Raw genomic sequence first — 20,901 nt, 5'->3', positions numbered from 1 at the left:
AATATTTTTAAAGTGCTGAGCTGCTGTGCCTGGAAACATAATAGGTGCTATATAAATGCTAGCTATCACTATCGTCATTATCATCATCATGATCATCATCATGATCCTCATCATCATCAGAGAGTGTTGGTAAGGCTCTTCGCAACCTCAAAACCCTACATGTCAATTATTATTAACGTGACTATTATTGAGACTGAACAGGGCCAACTATCTCTGACTATCCAGTCATACTTGTACTAGTCTCACAGCAGACTCCCCGCAGAGCCACAGGACAACTCAACGCTTTGGCCGCAGATCACGAGATCTCCCGCCCCACCCCACCCCACCCCCACCAGGCAGCAGCTACCCGGCTCCCTCCGGGCCTCGTTTCTGCCATCGCTGCCTTCCGATAGGGTCAGGATTAGGGTGGGGCTGGAAACGGCTTTCTATTGGTGGAGAAGCGAGGGCGGGGGAAAGGCGTGTCCGGCGTTTCCGCCCTTCCGCTCTCGGTTCTGTCTCGAGATGTCCCGTGGGCTTGCGTGGTGGGGGGAGGGAGTGGAAGAAATGAGGCGGAACCCGCGGGCTTGACCTTCAGTAGGCTTCGGTCCAAGCTTTCCTTTCTCCTTCCCCTCCCCTGGTCTGGCGCTCCATACCCTTCCCTCCCCCCTCTCACGCAGATCAGGTGACTCTCGTTGGTCGCCGTCCCTGCCACGTGACGGACTCCTGCTGGGCGCCCCTTTCGAGCCTCGGGGGCGTCATGGCGGCCGTCAAGGAGGGCTCTAGTGTGGCCCGCCTGGTGGGAGGACGAGGGGATCGGGCCCTGGTTCGCCTCCTGCCGCTCCGCGAAGCGGCCGGCGGAGACGGTGAGAGGCAGGGGAGGGGAGAGGAACGGAAAAGGGGGATGAAGCTGGGGGGGAACCGAAGGACGCCGGAGCCGGCCGAGAGGGGCGACGGTTCGGCCGTGGGCGGTGAAGCAAGCCCCGTCGAGGTCCCAACTCTCTGCCTGGGCTGGTCATGTGACCTTGGGCAAGCCGCTGTTCTGGGCCGCAAATGAAGGGGTTGGTTTAGATCACGGGATCTGAACCTGGAGGCCAGGGACTTGATGGGAAAAAAAATTTTATAATTGGTTTCTCCCATAAGTATGTGTGTGTATGCGAAATGAGCATATTTAGAGAATTCATCCCAAATGTTCATAGGGACTGTTTGTGTTGGACCTGTGGTGTGGAGCCTTTGAAACTCATGTTGGTCTGATCAGCCACGGTGGGAGACAGTGTAACTTGACTGACACAGTGATGTCATTTGGTCCTCTTCCAGCAGGACACCAACAGTGTATGTACATACACATGTATGTATATACATGTATATTTGTATATATACATATACAGTATATAAAATGCACACACATATGTATATGCACGCACATAATTTATACATGTTTATGTGTTATGTAAACGTGTTTTATGTCAGTTTTGTGTATATTCTATATAAATAAATGTATATAAAATATTCATCTATATAAATATGCATAAATTTATATATTTATGTATGCATATTCTATATAGATAGGGCAGCTAGGTGGCATAGTCCTGGGCCTGAAGTCAGGAATTTGAGTCCTCCTGAATTCAAACCTGGCCTCAGACACTAGCCCTGTGACCCTGGGTGAGTCACTTAACCCTGTTTTCCTCAGTTTCCTCATCTGTAAAATGAGCTGGAGAAGGACATGGCAAACCGTTCTAATATCTTTGCCAAGAAAACTCCAAGTGGGGCACGAAGAATCGAACACAACTGAAATGATTCAACAACAATGCACATAACAGTGTGTGTGTGTACATGTATGTAGACACACACATATTTTTGTGTATTTAAAAACATTTTGAGAAGGTGTCTCTAGGATTTGCCAGACTGTCATTGGGGTTCATGACACCAAAAATGTCTGGAATCCCTGATCTAGAACATTTCCAATATGCTTTTTCTTTAGATCTAAGATACTATGAACCCATCCAATCCACTAGTTTTTAAATGGGAGTGGTCCTGATGACTCAGGTTAGGTAGAAGCTATGACCTGATGGATTGTAGATTGAGCTGGAAAAGACTTTAGAGATTGAGTTAAACCCCTTTATTTACTGATGGCCTTTTCTCAGTCTTCAGCAGAGTGCCTTGCACGTAATAAGCTCTTCATAATGCTGACTAACTCACTCCACTAAGTACCAAATAAATGCTTAATTCTTGAATTCAGTAACAACAGTCAATAACTGACATCAAGAAGAACAGTTTAGTTTCGCTACTATAGTCTGCCCAGTGATATTTTTCAAATCTGAAAATCAAATCATTTGAAAGAAAGCAGGACAAAAAATTTTCTTTTCATTTTATTATAGGAAGGCTGAAAAGTGTTTCAACTGATCATATATTTAACCTTAACCATTCTAATTTAATTATGATTTGTCATAGTTTGGTTTTGTATCCTTTTCTCATGTAGTTCTAGATTTTTTATTTGAATTTATACGTTTTTCCAAAGTCCAGTACTAAATTGCTCCTATTAATAGAAGTTCAGTACTAAATTGTTTTTATTCAGAATTGTTACACATTTCTATATTACATCAACTCGTGTTGGGAATAATGCATTTCATGTTGTACTCTCCTGTGTTTCCAAAAGTTTTTCTATTTCAATTTTTAATCGCACAATACATATTTCAAAGGTGTCAAAATGTGTAACAAAAGAAATCATTAATGTAACTGTTTATGTCCAGAGATAACATGGGAACCACTGGCTGCTGGACTTACTCTTGCCTTTCTCCTATCAGTCATCATTTACCATGAGAGAAATGTAATAGTATTTATTATTCTTCATTCTGGGAACCTTGGATGAATGGACAGGGATATAGGATAGGATAGGAAAAAAAGGAACAAGGTAAGGGAGCGTTAAGTTAGGGAAAGGAAAGAAAAATTAAGGGTAGAATGGAGTGAAAATATACCTGTATTGGGAAGGACATCACAAAGGCATTTTACTAATTTGTTTCTTCTAGACTTTGATGGAAGGAAAAATGCTTACATTAAAACTGGAAAAGAAGTCAACAAAAGTGCTGCTTGTAAATATTTATATACATCTCCTAAGAAAATCTGGAAATTCAGTAAGGCTTTTTATTTGATCATCTATGGCCTGGCAGAAGATGGTTTGAGTTTTAAGAGAAAGTTAATACTTTTAAATTGAAACCTTCAAATGTATATTATCATTACTATGCTGTTGAACATTTAATTATGATTATTAAACATTTTAAAATGAGACAATACTATGAAGGAAAATACTATGCAGAAAAAACCAGACCTACAAGAAAAAGCAAAGTTTGGAATGTATTGAGTGTTTTGCTACCAATATTGGCTTTAAATTATGTGGTGGGACTGGTGGTAGACCTATTACAGAAGATAAAGTATAAAACAATACTTTTGGGTTAGTAAAGGGAGATAATTAGCAGGATTTTTTAAAAATTGTTTTGATAAAAGTACTGAATGACCATTGTACTCATTTCTTCTTAACAGATGTATTTTTAGTTCAGGCTGCTACTTCTCTTGAGAAATTAAAAGTCCTTTGTAAAGAAGATGAAGAAAATATGAATCCATCAGTTCTTATAAAGCTTTACACACAGGTAGATTAATTTGTTGAAATACACTTTTTGTACCGGAAGCTGGTGTGTGTGTGTGTGTGTGTGTGTGTGTGTGTGTGTGTGTGTGTGTGTGTGTGATGAAGCTAGTTAATTGGTCAAAATGTATGTTTCATTTAGCTTGTCAAAGTGCTCTTTTTATATGGAGATAGTTTGTTAAGTAGTTGCTAGGGAAAGTGAGGATTGATGTGGCAAATGAACAAAAGGATAACTTGTAGCATTTTGTGTTGATATAATTCAAACACCAAGTCTGAGTGGAGGGAGGGAAAGGTTGGAGATGGCTTTGTCCCAAAAAACTGCCCAAGCTTAGGGCCTGGCCTCCCTTCCTTCTTTTTTTTTTTTCTTTTTTTTGTTGTTTTTAGGCAATTGGGGTTAAGTGACTTGCTCAGGGTCACACAGCTAGTAAGTGTCAAGTATTTGCTCTCAGGCCGGATTTGAACTCAGGTCCTCCTGACCTCAGGGCCGTTGCTCTATCCACTGTGCCACCTAGCTGCCCTGCCTCTGTTCCTTCTTAAAGAAGCTTCAGTATCTCTCCAGTAATGTACAGAGTCCTCAGTTTGGTATTTAAAGCTTTTCACATTTTGGCTCCAGCTTAACTTCTTAGATATATTCTATACCACTCCCCCTCACATAATTTTCCATCCAGTTGAGCTGGCCTCTGTTTTCTGTTCCTTGTACATTACATTCCATCTCACACCTTGCTAGAATGTTCTTCCTCATTTCTACCTCTATTCAAGTCTGCTCAAATATCAACCCCTACCTGAGGTCTTTTCTGATCAATCAGTCAATCAGCAACCATTTATTTGTCACCTAATTATGTGCCAGACATTGGCTGGGGTTTGGGGGATGGGGATGCCTAGTAGTAAATGAAACAGTCCTACTTGCTGGGAGCTTATGTTCTATTTGAGGAGACAACAAGGACATATATAAGTGTATAGAGAGTAAACATAAAGAGAAGAAATCCAAAGTTAATTCAAGAAAGTTTAAAAGAGAAAGCACTGGCTGTTAAGGAGATCAGGAAAGGCTTCATGTAGAAGATGTGTAAGGGAAGAAAGAAAAGGATTCTGTGAGGAAGAGATGTGGAGGAAGTACATTTCAGGCATAGAGAAGGGTCAGAGAGGCACTGTTCCCACCCAGATTACTTTTTATTTATTTTGTTATTCATAAAATAATACTTCACCTGCCTGCCTACCTGGGTTTTGAAGAGCAAATGAAATATTTGCAAGAGTTCAACATATAAGGTATGCCAACGGTTACCTTTGCAAATGAGGAAATGAACATTTAGTGCTTAAGTAATTTGACCAAGGGCACACTGTAAGCAAATGCTAGAGGCCAGTTGTTCAACAGCATTATTCTATACCTCTATACAAAGTAAAATTGTTTGTTTGTGTGTTTGTTTTAACCTTATGGCAAGACAGGGAGATACTTAAGCAGATTACCTTAAAAATCAGACTGTGGAAGGTATCCTAAAATTATACTAAAGCCACAATGCCCATACCTAGAATTGAGAGCAAATGACTCAAAAGCTTTTATAACATTTTAACTTTTAGAGTCACTTACTATGGAACGTTCTAATTGGTTTGCATATAAGTTTAGGATTGGAATAAGATCAGAAAGGGAAGACACACTCTATCAAAGGAGTTTAGTTTTTTCTTCAGAAAATTTGTCCTTAAAAAGTATCTGTACTGATCTTTTGTTAAAATGTTTGTTTTTTTTGTAAATTTGAGTATTTGAATCCCCTTCATCTTTTTTTAAAGGGCTGGGAAATTTAGAGCTGTGAATCTATGGCGATTTGAATAGAAACTCCATGTAGACCCCCAGCATAGATGATGTGTCACTTCTTGGGCCAGTTGTTTGTGGCACGCTGCTCAGAGACAGCATACCTAAATTTCAGGAGTTCATTTGTGAACTGTGAATCAGAACCCCTCAAAGATGAATAAATCCTATGACCGTAGGATTTAGGGTTGAAGGGGACCTTAGTAGTTATCTAGTACAAACCCCTAATTTTACAAATGAGGGAATTGAGACCCCAAGAGAAGTGACTTGCTGAAGATTTTTTGAAAAAACATGTCTTTTTGACAAAGCAAGAAACAATATTAGGATGCTCTCTCATACAGGAATACTTTCTATAATATTACTGACAAGTGGTTATTGAGCCTTTGCTTGTCTCCCTGTAATTTCTACTCAGTGGTTCTATTTTTGGAGCTACGCAGATGATTTTTATCTTTTTTCCATATCTGTCATATCCCATGCTCTGCTTCAATCTAAAGACATCAATTAATCATCATCTGATATGGTTTCAGTTCCCCTCACTATTTCAGTAACGATCATTTATTAATAGGATACCGAGTTAGGCACTAGAAGAGTGGAGATGAACCATAAAACAATTCTCTGCTCTCGAAGAGTTTATATTCTATGGGAAGGATTTGATATGTCCACAAATACATATAATACAAGGTAGGGTGTGATATTTGTGGGAAGAGAGAAGGAGAGATCCAGACAAATTGCTCCAAGAAAATTTGACAATGGCAAGGACACTTTTAATTAAAGGGATAACCCTCTTTTTTGGAGGAACTGGCAGGATTCTAAAGGGTGAAAGTGAGGTAGTGTACTTGGCAGCCTGTGGGAATACCCAGAGTATGGAGATAACTTGTCAAATTCAAGGAACAGTAGTATTCCAATTTAGCTGGAAATAGGAATCTGAAATAAGACTGGAGAGGTATGTTGAAGCCAGGTAATAGAAGGCCTTAAATGTTAGGCTAAGGGGTTTAAGCAATAGAGCCAATGAATGATTTTAGCAGGGGAGTGACATGTATTAAGAAGATTATTTTGGCAGTTGTATTAAAGAAAGGTTAGAGCTGTGGGATGACACCTGGAAGCAACAAAATCAGTTAGGAGATGCTTGAAAGAGTCCACAAGAGAAATATGAGGACCTAAAATAGAGTGGTGGTTTTGTGATAAGAGAAGAGTGTAGATGGGAGAGCTGTGGAGACAGAGTTGACAAGGCGTAGTGATTACACTTATACACATATCTCTCTGTGAAAACTCATTTTTCATGGCTGACATTGGAGAGAAACGCCCATACCCCCACCCAAACACCCCCTCCTGTGGTGGCTCTGCCTGTCCTCCAGCCCATGGCCAGTCAAGAGGTAATGGGGTAGAGAAGGCCCAAGATGTCTCAGGTTTTAAGCTTCAGAGACTGGAGGAGGGTGGTTGTGTCAACAACAGAAATAAGAAACATTTGGTTTGGAAGTTTGGAGGTGTAGGTAAATATATCTTTCCTTCTATTGGTTGGAAAATGATACATGCTTTATAGGTAGCAATCATGCTATTTGGGAGTATTGTTTAATTGTCTTTAAGGAATATATTTTATAGTATGTGTTGAGAAGTGACTGTTGTGTCAAAGGAATGTGTATTGATTTTTTTTTTAAAGCAAGAGTAGAGAGCCCAGCACAGAGCCTTGGGGGAGCACCTGTGTTTTGGCCAGAAGTGGAAGATAATGAACCAATAAAGGGAGATCAAGAAGGAATGGTTAGATAGATGAGATTGAGTGCCATACAAGTCAAGGGGAAGAAACAGTATCCAGAATTTGGGGATACTTGGGGGGCCAAATATACATAAGGGTCAAGGAGGTGAAGCTTGAGCAAAGGCCATTGGTTTAGCAATTAAGAAGTCACCAATTATTTTTTGGTAGCAGTTTCACTAAAGTGGAAGCCTGATTGCAAGGGATTGAGGAATAAATGGATAGTGGGAAAGTGGAAACAGTTCTCTCCTGTGTATGCATGAACAGGAAGATATACAGTAATTAACTAAATATAAATATTTCAATTTTAATTGAAAATATTTTTAAGTAACTAAAATAATCACAGATTAAATGTTTTAGTAAAGACCTAACTGTCCAAATCTTAACTAAAATTTAGAACTTTACATTTCTCCTTACATTCAGATCCTTTACTGAAAAGAAGAGAGGCAGAGATAGAAAAAAAGAGAGAGACAAAGACAAAGAGAAAAAGAGGGAGAGAGAGAAGAGGGGAGAGGAAGATTAAAATTAACACTACCCAAATCAAGATGGTGTGAGAGTATAAAGGAAAGAACTCTGGGTTTTAATATGACCAGTTGGACTTAAATAGTCTTTTAAGACTCCTTGCAATGCTAAGTCTAGAACCCTATGAAAAGTGAGACCAGAGGGGGAAGAGATTACAACAGATTAACAATGGATGCAGAATTCCAGTTTTCAAAGATTTATTTAGAGAGAACCACAACAAAAAGAAGAGAACCATTAACTAAGAAACTTAATCAGTCTTGTTGTACAAAGGCACACACAGACACTTACTTATTTCTTAATACCTTCTTATGCAGTTTAGAGTTGTGGATGAACATGCAAGGTTGGGGGATCTCTAGCCTACCACTGAAAAGGTTAGATGTTGAAAGGTTGAAGAGCTTCGAATAAAAACCTCTTTGGTAACTTTCAGGTATTACTTTATACTGTTGATACTTATATGGGTCCTATTCTTCATTAGACTAAATGTCCATGGATGTAGGGACCATTTGAGTTCATATCTTTCCCAGTGCTTACACATGATAGGAACATTTCTCAGGAGGGTCAAAAGAGACCTTGCATAGCTGCTTCAGGGGAAAATTATTTCTGTGTTTTCTTTTCATTGCCACTCTGCCTAATACCTTAGCTCTTAAGTCAGTTTCTCCTCATCAGTTACCAGCTCATATTGTGTATCAGACATTTAGAAAAGTCATCCCTTTGGGTTTGAACACCTTATTTAAATACCTTCTCTTCCCTTCCTACTCCCATTCCCCTTTTCCAGGCTATATTGGACATGACATATTTTGAAGAGAATAAACTGGTAGATGAAGATTTTCCAGAAGACACTTCTTTACAGAAAGTAAAGGAGTTAATCACTGTTCTTTCAGAACCAGAAGTTGTAGTTAAAGAAAGTAATCTGCATCCAAAAGTGAGTATAGAGCTGCTCTGGATTATATTGGAACATGGATAATCCTTAAATCTTATATCATTCTTATCCTTATGATATGTATCCTATCTTGAGTAATGATTGAATAGGAAGACCATATCAGATTTCAAATTATACTACAAAGCAATATTTATCAAAATGATTTGGTAATAGTTCAAATCTAGAGAGGTTGGTCAGCAGAACAGATTAGGTACACAGCATACCAAAGCAAACAAACACAGTAGCAAAGTGTTGGATAGAAGCCAGTTACTGAGAGATATTTGACAAAAATTACTGGGAAAACTGGAAATCAGTGTAGCAAAAATTAGGTCTAAACAAACATTTCACCCCAAGATAAGCTCCAAATCAATATATGACTTAGACAAAAAAGTGCTATCATAAGGAAATTACAGGAACAAGGAAGAAACTACTTTTCTGATCTGGAGATCAGAAAGTTCATTACTTCCCCTAAAAAGAATAGAGAAGATTACAGAATATAAAATGGATGATTTTGATTCCATAACGTGAAAATCTTTTTAAACAAACAAAACCAGTACGATTGAAGTTAGAAGGGGAACAAGTAATGGGGAAAAAATCTTTGTAGCAAGTTGTTCTCCTAAAGGTATCCTATCCATGATATGTAAAGAACTGATTGAAATTTTTAAGACTAGGAGCCATTCCCTGGTAGAACAATGATCAAAGGATATGAACAGGCAATTTTCAAAGGAAGAAATACAGGCTATCAAAAAACCATTAAAGTGTTCCAAATCACTAATAATTAGAGAAATGAACATTATAACAACTCTGAAATTCTACCTCCCACCCATCAAATTGGCAAAGATGACAAAATAGGAAAATGGCAAATATTGGAAGGTCTGGGGATATAAGACACTGTTGATGGAGCTGTGAAACGCTGTAATCATTTTTGGAAGAAATTTGAAACTGCCCAAAGAGTCACTATAGTGTGTATACCCTTTAACCTAGCAATACCACTACTAGGCCTATACCTCAGAGAGATCAAAGGAGGAAAAGGACTCATGTGTAAAAATATTTATAGCCACTCTTTTTGTAATAGCAAAAAACTGGAAACTAAGGGGGATGACCACCTATTGGGGAATGACTAAAGAAAGTATGATATATGAATGTAATTGAAGTTTGTTAAGCCATTAGATGTGAAGAACTGGATAGTGTCAGAAGAATTGGGAAATAATAATATGGGGAGCATTTAGATCCTGCTTTAAGGTTTGCAGAGGATATAGATAGATAGATAGATAGACAGACAGACAGACAGATAGACAGATATAAAACATATATTATCTCAATTTATTTCTAATAACAACCTTGAAAGGTACACGCTATTAATATCCTTATTTTACAGATGAGGAAACTGAGATTTAAAGAGGCTAGGTGACTTGCCCAGAGCCACACAGCTATAAAGTGTCTGAGGCAGAGTTTGAACTCGCTGACTTCAGGTCAAGAACTTTGTCCTCTGTGTCACCCAGTTGCCCCCTAGAAGACTTCCATGAATTGGTAGAGAGTGAAGTAAGCAGAACTAGGAGAACCATTTGTACAGTGACAACGGAATGATAAAAAACAACATGAAAGATTTTAGAACTGTATCAGTGCAGTGACAAAGCATGATTCCACAGGACCAAAGCTGAAGCACTATGTCCACCTCTTACTAGAAAGATGACGGCCGTAAAATATGAAGTGAGAAATATATTTTTGGACATATCCAATGTAAGAATTTGTTTGGCTTGAGTATGTATTATTGAATATGTAGGAGTTTTATTTTTATTGATTTTAATTATTGGGTAGCAGTGAGGAGAGGAAATAAGTTTTGTTAACTGGAAAAAAAATTAGTTAAATTTTAAAAACCTCTAAAATGCTAAGAAAAAAAGAATAGAAGAAAGCTATGTTACAACTGATTATGCAAGGTCCTCATTTTTATATTTTACACATACATTTTAGAATATTAGATCAATAAAAGGGCATTAGAACAATGCCTTAATTTTTAGAAACATGAGTATTCTTTTTTTGCAAAATTCAATATTCTTTCCTTTTCGATACTACTTTATTTGAATTTTTTTTATAACTAATATAGAAATGTCCTACTTTAAGAAATTCCTGAACAAAATTCATCTGTTATAAAAACCTAAACTCAGAAAACTGTAAGTTCCATCATAAAAGGACTGCTCATAATAGATTCTTTTAAACAGCAAGATTTCATATTTCAAAAGATCATTAGAAAATCATGCATCTAGAGCTAGAAAGGAATTCAGAGGCTCTTGAATATTGTATAGAAGAGGAAATACCTGAAGTGGTTAAGGAATTTGTCAAGGTCACACAGCTAGTGTCTGAGGCTGAATTTGAACCCAGGACTTCCTGATGCCAAATCCAGTGCTCTATCTACTAAACTATACTGCCTCTCAAGTTTCATTTAAAATTGGTTTCATTTGTTAAAAAAAAAAAGTTTTTGTATTCAAGTTTTTTGGATGTTTGTTTCATTACTTTATTTAGTGGAACTGGAATAAATATACAATGGTAATACACCATATTTTAGGCAAAAGCTGAGTTCCTAAAAATTTGAGTATAAGTTGAGTATAATTGATGACACACAAGTGTATTTTAAATTCATAAGGAGGTTTCTCCAACTGTTGCACTCAATTGGCATGCTGTTCTTTGTAAATGATGGTTCTATAAGAAAGTGCTTATACTAGTGATATTTTCCCAATTAATATTTCATAGGGAAAGGGGCTTGTATGAAAAGAGACTCTTTAAACTAAAATCTACTGATCCTGCTTTTAGATCAGTGATAATACATTCTCTCAGACTTCTTGCACCAGCATTTGTAGGTTTTCCCACCATATTTCAAACCCAAAGTATTTCATTGGCAAATTGGTTTGGAAAAAAAACTACCCTAAGGGAACTTACTGTTAATATTTTAGTAAGAAAAATTTTAGTAAGAAGAATGAGTAATCCCTATTTTACCATTGTATAGAATGGATTTTTGTATGTTTAATTTTATGAGTTACAAGTGTTGATTTATAACTCAGCTGATTTCTTTTTTTCTTAATTTGTAAGCCATGTGAAAATTAAAATTGCTTCATTTAGTGATGTTTTGCTTTCAGCACTCTGATATCCTTGGAACAGAACTACTAGAATGCCTTTATTGGAGAAGAGGAGCCCTACTCTATATGTATTGCCATACTGTGACAGCAAGGGAAGAGTGGCAGTCGGCAAAAAGAGACGTGCTTAAAAAGGTAAAAAGGTATCTGTCATTATTTATATTTTTTGTGATGTTGTTTGTTGGTTTCAAGAACAATTCTTTTTTCTCAGTTATAAGTAACGTTTGTCAATCCTTATGCCTATATTTGGTCAGGCCAAAACATATTTGGTTAATAAGCTGTATCCACTTTTACAGTCCTGTTTATTGGTTCTAACTGAAGAAGAGAAACAGGCTTGTACTGCAACAATCTAGATTTAGATCAGCAATAACAAACAAATTTCTGACATTTAAATATTGACATTGGTTTTTTTTATGCTTTTTTTATGTTTTTATTATGTTTTTTATGTTCCTTTGGAATACAAAGTAAATGTTTTTTTTAGTTTAAATTGGTCATATGTAGAAGGGAAGGATAGTGAAAGAACTTTATTTGGTTTTCTCAGTGTCTCTTCTAGCCCTAGGATTGTGTGGTTTTGCTTATTTAAGGAGTGTGCCAAGTGTTGTGTCAAATCTTGCTGTTGTGAACAAACCTATTTCCTGGGTACTTGTTGATTTGATGGTTGATACATTAATATTCATGTAATTGGTATATATATGTTTAGAAACAGTTATCTGGAAAGGATCTGGCATAGCCATAAATCCTGGAAGTCAGAATGCACCAAGTTTGTTGATTCAACAGAATTCAGTCTTGCTGGGTGTAGGTTTTTTGTTGATAGAAGTATTAACATTTTTTTCAGTAATGGTGATAGCTATTTTTCTGCCATTATATATCATGGATATTTTGAGCAATGACAGATGACTTTATGCCATTAAAATGAGCATGAACAAAAGTTGATATCTTAAGTTTTAGTGACTTTGCATGTAACATACAATTCTCTGCTTTCTTTCAGTGTCTCATTGATGGAATCAGTTACTTGCTAAAGATGTTAAATTTTCGATGCCCTCTTCAACTAAATGAAGATGTTTCTTTTCAAGACATAGACACAGCTAAGTTACTTAGTGCAGGTAACATGATCTTTATGTGTTGATTTAAAATTTAAAAATTCTGTAGATATTGCATTTTTAGATTTCACTGAGAACCAGATGTATAAAGTTAGGCTTAGATGTGAGGTGTGAAAAGTATTATTTTTTTCTTAGGATTTAGTTGAAGATGAGAGATTTCTCATAATGTGAGAAATCTCTGAAATTATAAATGGTTTTCTTAAATTGTGAGAACTAGATATTTAGATCGGATGTGTGGGCTTTTTCATTAAAGAAAGGAAAATAGGATGAATTAGTTTCCTTTTACATGGACTTTAATAAGTGATGTTTGTAATAATGATAGCCCACATGTATCTGGAACTTTAAGGTTTTCAAAGTATTGCCCTCATAATACCTGGTTACATCCTTATTTTATAGATGAGGAAACTGAGGCTTAGCATTCACCATTAGTTTTTAAAATGTTACTCTACAGATTGTGAATTTGGAATAATATTTAATAAATTGTGTCTTTCACAATTGGCAGTTCTCTATAAGGCATAACAAGTTTTAAAGCCAGACTTTATTATCCTCCATTTCAAGTGAATAGTTATGTCCTGATTTATTATTGTATAAAAATAGATTTTCATATTTTCAATTTGTCTAAAGTAAGACTCCCAAGTTCAATATATATTAAATTTCATTTGTCTTTGTTACATTATGTGGTGGTGCTCTCTAAGATCAGAAATCTTAAAGAGATCTTTACCTTGAACTGCCTAACAGTTAATTGAGAAAACTATTGACAGTACTTTTTTCAAAAGGACTTTACTCTTTTTTACAGAAAAGTTATAGCTCAGATACTTACTAGATATGTGACTAGGGCAAGTCGTTTAATCTCCACATTAAGTGAGAGCATCCTGCCTGTCTATTTTAAGGTAAAGTAAGATATTCTGTTTGACTGAACTTTAGTTCCTTTGCCTCCAGTAGAGTCCTATTCAGTGCCTCACTGATGCATGGAAGTGTCCTTAGCTTTCAAAGGCTCTACCTGCAGAGTGCTAGAGAGCCAGCCTAGTATCAGAGAAGCTTATTAGGAGGTGCCTCATTTTTGACCACAACTTGCGGCTGTTGCCTGCTTAGCTTTGAGGAGGATGTAGTCTGTACTGCAATGATGAAGTCATGAATCTTTCAAATTTGCTGCCTCTAAATAGTTAATTCAATTTATAGGACCTACATCTTTATTCCATTTTGGCCACCTGTATGGGTGATCATACTTTAGAGCTCGCCACCACTCCCTCCTCCACCCCGTCCCCCAGGCTGTGCCATTTTCAGGTTCCTGAACTCTGAAAATTCCCCTCAGACCATAGTCCCCTGTCCTTCCATCTTCATTTGCCTCACTCTTTGTAAGCCTGTTCTTCAACCTTACATCAACCTCTAGTCCCACTGTAATTCCCTTTTCTCTTTGTCCATTACCTCTCTTCTGGTCTTACATTCCTCTCTTCACCTTATTGAGCCAATATCTAACAGGTTAAACTATGTACTGTATACTTTACTGTTGGACCCCCTAATGCCTGTTCATTCTCTGTCAGTTCGCAACCCACAATCATCTCTACCATCTGCCTTCCCCTTAAATGCTATAGGAGGAAGTCACTCTGCTTATGAAGATTGGGTCTACTACAGCTTCATGTTGTCTAATCTTAATTGGGTCTTCAGTGCTTCATGGAGATCCTTTTATTCTTCCGTGATGGGCTCTCTATTCTCCTTGTACTGACTATTCTAAGCCTGTTGTTCAGGTACTTCTTTCTCATCCCATTCAGTAGATAATTTTGCCTCCCATCCATTACCATCTCTGTAATTTCTCCTCTTTTATCCATCTTCATCTCTTTTCCTTTGCTTAGTCTCTTAGGAAGAAGTGGTTCTCCTTGCCAGGGTTCTCTTCTCCACTTGATCATATCTCTTGCTTCTGTCCAATCAGTCATTCCTTCTTTCATCTTCAGTCTCCATCTCTACTGGTCCTTCTCTGCCCCTATAAACATTGCCTGCCTGACATGTACTTCTTCCTGTCTATCTTCCTTTAAGGTGCCACACTCTCTATGAAGCCTTCCCTAATCCCCTCAGTTATTAGTGCTCTCTCTGCTCAAGTTACCATTTATTACTTATCTCTATATGTATTATATCCCTTCAATGGAATATAACCTCAGAGTAGAGACTAATTTGTTTTTGTCTTATACCCCTAGTGCCTTTCATTGTGTTTTTTGGTACTTAATAATGTAAACATACAAAAAACATAGCTGGTACTTAATAAATGTTTATTGAATTTTTTTAACTATATTTCATCTTATAATTTATCAGACCTTTATTATTAACAACAGTTAACTTATACTTGAAAACTTTATCTAGGTTCAGTTATTTGGATATTCTGGTTAATTTATAAACTTGTTTTTGTTTCATCAACCTTAGCTGAAAACATTTCTATAATGTTTTAATGCCTTTTATTGCTATAATCAATAAAGTATATTGGACATGGCAAAAACATTTTTTTTTCATTGAAAACCTTCTAAGTAATGATTTTAAACATCTGTGCATTGCATAATGTGTTGCAGAAGGAGAACGTATGACTTTGGGCTGAACTTTGTATATTTTGGAAATTTTATAAAAATATGTAGCTCTGACAGTTTGTTGTATTGTGATATACCTTTTCCAAAAATGAAATATAGAGAAAAGAATGCCATTTAGCTGGGTTTTTTTTAATTAAAAAGATGGGCTTTTGCTTTCTTTCTTTTTTTTTGATTAATTAATTTTTAGTTTTCAATATTCACTTCCATAAGATTTTGAGTTTTAATTTTTCCCGTTAGTCATGATGTAAAGAAGAATTAGAACTGATGGAAGGAACCGTAAGAAAGAAGAAACAAAACCAAAACAACAAAAGAAAAAGAGCAAATAGTATGCTTCCATCTGCATTCAGACTCTTAAAATTCTTTCTCTGGATGTGGATGGCATTTTTCATCATGAGTCTTTTGGAGTTGTCTTAGATCCTTGCATTACTGAGAAGGGCTAAGTCTGTCAGTCAGTCATCGAACAATGTGGCTGTTATTGTGTGCAGGAACTGGTTCTCATTTCGCTCAGCATCAGTTCATGTAAGTTTTTCCAGGTTTTTCTGAAGTCAGCCTGTTCATCATTTCTTATAGCACAACATTCATTCATTCATATACCATAGCTTGTTCAGCCACTCCCCAATTGATGGGCATCCCCTTCATTTCCAGTTCTTTGCCACGACAGAAAGAGCTACTATAAATATTTTTGTACACGTGGGTCCTTTTTAGTTGAGTGTTTTGATTGATCAAATTGTGGTTATTTGAAGTTTTGTTGTAAATGGGAAGGACTAAAAATATATTACAGAAAGTTTTAAGGAAATATTAAAAAGTTTAATTTTGTAATTATAATCTCAACCTAAATGATTTTTCTAGGTGTGTTCAGTGACACTCATTTGCTGGCTATGATGTACAGTGGAGAAATGTGTTATTGGGGACTGAAATATTGTGTAAATGAAGAGCCAGAAAATTGTGACATAGACACTAATGGACCTGGGACAAGCAGAATTTCACTCAAAGAATCCTTGGATTTTCGAGAAATAGGAGAAAAGATTTTAAGAAAGTATATATCTATTTGTGAAGGACCACTGAAAGGACAATCATGGAATACAACAAATGCAAAGAAAATACTAGACTTCTTCCAACATTGCCATCATTAGTACATTCTTACCTTTGTTAATTTTTTTTCACCACAAAAAGATACATTTTTCAAGTACTCTGGAAAATAAAAAAAACTTGCTGATTCTGTACTAATATATTTTAACTCACATTATACAGTGTAGCATGGTTATTGATTTTTTTCATCTGTTAAGCTATCAACATCATTTGATTCTTTAAAAATTTTAAACTTCTGAAATAACATCTCAAATGACAATCTGATTATGTATGTGAATTGTTGAATATTTCTGACTTCTAAAAGAAAGTTCAGCATACTCTGCATTTGCATGGGAAAGCCTCCAAATACCTCATGGCTAAGAATCTGAGAGTATCTTATTTAGCTGTTGGAGGGTATGATAAATTTTTTTCTGTCTTCTCCCTCCCACCCCTTTTCACCAAAATCCATCTCTTCCATACTTCTGTAGTTGTGTTGAGATTACCATCAAGTTCATAACTTTATAGACCGTTCTTTATTCTTCCTTTTCCTTCACCCCCTACCAATGTGTGGGCTGATCAAAGAGGACCAGCACCTCTTGTGTGAGGGTTTGCCAAGCCCTTTTCAGGGATGTTCATCTACCTTTGGTGCTCACCGTCACCCAACTCTCAACTGTGGCTCCAAGAATCTGTAGCATGTGCAGCAGCCATACCCCAGTAAGACCATCTAGGCAGAAGGAGCTAAACCAGCTCAAGGGTAACAGACAGGCCTCAAACCCATTGGCCTGTTGGTGAGTGAGGGGGATGTCTATCCCAAGCATGTGAAGGCTTGCTCCCATGCAGAATGGGCAGATGAGAACAGCTTGTTCCAGTAGCCATGAAGGTGGCTGAAGGCAGGTACTGTGGAGCGCTTAGAGCTTGGTCATGCGTCAAAGATGCCAAGGTAGTCCTCTGCATCCCAGGCCGTCACCAGCTCTCCTGCCTTTTTTTTTTTTTGCCATTGAACTTCAATGATGGAAGAGAGAATGAGGCCAACAGTTTTGTGCAGCTCTACCTCACTTAAATCCAGTTTCACACAGGAGTCAAGACATCATCCTGTGATGTCAGTGGACCTCTCTGAAAGTGATAAACAACACCACCACTTGCCAAGTCTTATTGATTCGAATGTACTTTTTCACAAGCTTATTGATGTTCTGTATCCCTATGTCCTCCTAATTTACTTTCATAGCTTTTTTTTTTTTAGTGAGGCAATTGGGGTTGAGTGTCTTGCTCAGAGTCACACAGCTAGTGAGTGTTATGTGTCTGAGGCTGGATTTAAACTCAGATCCTTCTGACTTCAGGGCCAGTGTTCTATCCATTGTGCTGCCTAGCTGCCCCTTTCTTAGCTTTTAAAAAAATTATTTTTTTCATTCCAAACTTGACAAATGCCAAGACATGGAAAATTCCCATGCACAAAGAAGAACAGAACATAAGACTGCACATGAAATCATAAATCTTTTTTATGTCATACTTGTTTTTAAAGTATATGATACATTCAAATAGTTTAAAATTTATCTTGCTTATTTGTGTCTCCTTTTGAACCTTCATCTTTCTCTTCTGTGCATTCTCTTCAGTGCTTCATTGATGCTCTTTTCTTCATTTTTTGCTATCACTATAACCAGCTTCCTTTCTCCCTCAAATGTAAATATAAATTCCCCAAAATAAAAAACCCCAACACTTTCTTGTAACAAATTAGTCAATCAAAACAGATCCACACATAGACTATGTTGAAAAATATATGTATTAATTTATACCTTTAGTTTATCACTTTTTTGTTAGGAAGTTGGAAGCATGCTTCACTGTATTCTGGAGTTGCGGCTAGTTATTGTATTGCTCAGAGTTCTTAAGACTTTCAAAGCTGTTTTTCTTTGATATGATAATATAAATTGTTATGGTTCTGCTCACTTCATTGCATAGCAGTTCATAAATGCCTTCCTGATTTTTTTGAACCCATTCTTTTTTGTCATTTGTTTTGGTACAATTATATCCTTATACCAGAATTTGTTCAGCTATTCCCCCAGTTAATGGACATCCCCTTAGATTCCACTTCTTTACTACAACAAAAAATGCTGCTGTAAATATTTTTGTAAATATGGGTCCTTTCCTTCTGTGTTTAATATCTTTGGGGCATATGACTACTAGTGATACCACTGGGTCAAAGGAAGTTTAATTGAGGTATAATTGCAAATTGCTTTTAGAATCTGTCTCAGGACATACGAGATGCCCCCGTACCTAGGTGTGCCCTGCTTCTCCCATGCCACCGTCTAGAAGCCTTTTCCTCCAGGTCAGGGACCACTGTTTACATAAATTCTGTTTTAGTGTTCTCTCTCCTTCCCCACCTCCATGGTTTTTAATACTTTTGCCTTCCTTGGTTTACTTTATATACACATACATAGGTGTATAAGAATTGTGCACTTCCAGCATAAATATAAGCTCACAGGCAGTGACTGTTTCGTTTTTGTCTTTTTATTCCCAGTACTTAATATAGTGCCTTGCACATAACAGATGTTTAATATTTATTGATTTGAATTTTGAGATTTTGTTAGTCTTCTTTAGTGAACTTTGCCATGATGAACTTATCAACTGGTTGTTTTGATTGTAGGATATAACTGTAAAAATTGTGTTGTAATAGCAGCTACACTAAACAGGTTTAAATCTTAGCACTGCCACTTATTAACTATGACCTGTTGGGCAAGTTACTTCATTTTTCTGAGCTTGTTTCCATGTCTGTAAAATGGGGATAATATTACCTGACCTGCCTATCTCATAGGTCAGCTGTGAAGTGGAGTGAGATAATCTAAGTAAAAGTTTGATGTAACTATAAGGAGGCATTATTGTAATAAACAGAATTGTCATTTTACAAGAATAAAAAAAGCTTTCTTTCCAGTGTGACCACATGAGAAATATGTGGTTTATTTAGTAAAGGAAACAGTAAAGAGAGAATCAGGATGTTTAGTTTCTCATTAATTAGCTTATATGTGACAGAACTTTTAACATTTAAGTTTGTATTTTCTGCTTTTTTACCAAGAGGCAGCAGAAGTTAACATGTTCCCAGGTCACACATGTAACAAGTGGGGAAGACCCTAAACTCCCAATCTGTATGAAAGAACTATGGGACTATTTCAGGAATCTCCTCTGCCATGCTCATTGCATGTTATTAACTAACTTCTGGAAATGTGAGGCAAATAGTGATTTCCTGTGACTATGAGGAACTTCATAGCACATTCACAACTGTTGTATAATAGCTGAGAACTACTATGTGAGTTTTAAACCCAGAGAATAGGTATCTCTACCTCCACCTCCTCTGTCTATTTAATCTGTTCTCCATATAACTTCATATTCTTAAAGCATGTCTGACCATGTCACTCCACAACCCAGGAAGGACGCTTGCCCTCTCCCTGTTGCCTCTGTTTTTTTTTTTTTGGGGGGGGGTAGGCAGTGGAGTTAAGTGACTTGCCCAGGGCCACACAGCTAGTAAGTATCAAGTGTCTGAGGTTGGATTTGAACTCAGGTCCTTAGGCTGGTGCTGCCTTTCTTATCTCTGCCTTGGAGAATCCTTAGCTTCCTTCAAGGCTCTGTTCACGTTTTATCTCCTATAAGAGGCCCATCCTGATTTCACAATTGCTAGTGCCTATCTGTCCAAAACAATATTGTATTTACTTTGTATATATCTTTTATATATATTTAAGTATGTATATGTTGTGTTTCCTCCTCCCTGCTTCCACCCACATTTCCAGTGTAATGTCAGGGCCTTGCCAGACACAGTTTGGTGATATGCCTACAATTGTATACCATTGTTAATTCTGGAGTATTAAGAATTATGAAAGAATAAATTAACAATGACTTTATCTGCTTGGAGTTGGACATGGTTTTTAAGTATTTTACTTTTAGAACTCTGATAGAACATAAATACCAGATCAATCAATCATTCAGGTGGACAGGGACGTTTTCCATTTTTGTCTTTGTACGCTTAGTTCCTAGCCCTGTACCTGGCTTGGAAGTACTAAAGAAAATATTTGTTAAATGAATGACTGATTGATCTAAATTTATCATTGCTTTGTTTTCATTTAGTAGTATTTCTAGTTCTCCCACTTAAAACATTGTGTCTTGGCACAAGTTAAATCAATTTAACCTCTAGATTTCAGTTTCTACAACTGCAAAATGGAAAGTGTTGAACTGGGTGATCTCTGGCTCTAAAGTTGGAGGTTCCTATAAGTCTTTTTTAAATATTCTGCATAGGAAAAGCACCATGGTTCTTGTTGCAATTATTTACTGTTTTAATGATTCACTGTCATCTTCCTACTAATCCACCCTGCCTTCCTCAGGTATTTTCATTACCAGACCTTTAAGCTGGGGGAGGGATGTATGCTAGGCTGATTGGTGTGAGCTTGCTATATATG

At 36.9% G+C, this 20,901-nt stretch overlaps 1 protein-coding gene across 3 annotated transcripts; it reads left to right on the top strand.

Annotated features, from left to right (window-relative positions):
• Window positions 1-509: 509 nt before the first annotated feature.
• On the top strand, window positions 510-20,349 carry RIMOC1 (RAB7A interacting MON1-CCZ1 complex subunit 1). Of its 3 annotated transcripts, none has more exons than XM_020996379.2 (7): window positions 520-842; window positions 3,003-3,107; window positions 3,514-3,620; window positions 8,456-8,602; window positions 11,731-11,862; window positions 12,716-12,830; window positions 16,247-20,349. In XM_020996379.2, exons 1-7 carry the CDS (start codon window positions 737-739, stop codon window positions 16,528-16,530), a joined length of 996 nt encoding a protein of 331 aa, XP_020852038.1. In that variant the 5' UTR covers window positions 520-736; the 3' UTR covers window positions 16,531-20,349. The 3 variants fall into 3 exon arrangements, with proteins under 3 accessions (XP_078009329.1, XP_020852038.1, XP_078009328.1); XM_078153202.1 differs by having other exon boundaries at window positions 521-842; window positions 3,003-3,065; XM_078153203.1 differs by lacking the exon at window positions 16,247-20,349 and having other exon boundaries at window positions 510-842; window positions 11,731-11,870; window positions 12,716-12,829.
• Window positions 20,350-20,901: the final 552 nt, after the last annotated feature.

Source organism: Phascolarctos cinereus, unplaced genomic scaffold (genome assembly GCF_003287225.1).
Source record: "Phascolarctos cinereus isolate Bilbo 61053 unplaced genomic scaffold, phaCin_HiC Scaffold_4;HRSCAF=312, whole genome shotgun sequence".
NCBI classification, from domain to species: Eukaryota; Metazoa; Chordata; class Mammalia; order Diprotodontia; family Phascolarctidae; genus Phascolarctos; species Phascolarctos cinereus.
The sequence above is the reverse complement of the archived record's forward strand: the minus strand, read 5'-3'. Positions and strand labels throughout refer to the sequence as shown.

Excerpts from the sequence above, each read along its gene's own strand:
- RIMOC1 (XM_020996379.2), top strand. The coding sequence starts at position 737 with ATGGCGGCCGTCAAGGAGGGCTCTAGTGTGGCCCGCCTGGTGGGAGGA. Across the intron at positions 8,603-11,730 it reads AAAGTAATCTGCATCCAAAA|CACTCTGATATCCTTGGAAC; the intron begins GTGAGTATAGAG and ends TTTTGCTTTCAG. Across the intron at positions 11,863-12,715 it reads AAAGAGACGTGCTTAAAAAG|TGTCTCATTGATGGAATCAG; the intron begins GTAAAAAGGTAT and ends GCTTTCTTTCAG.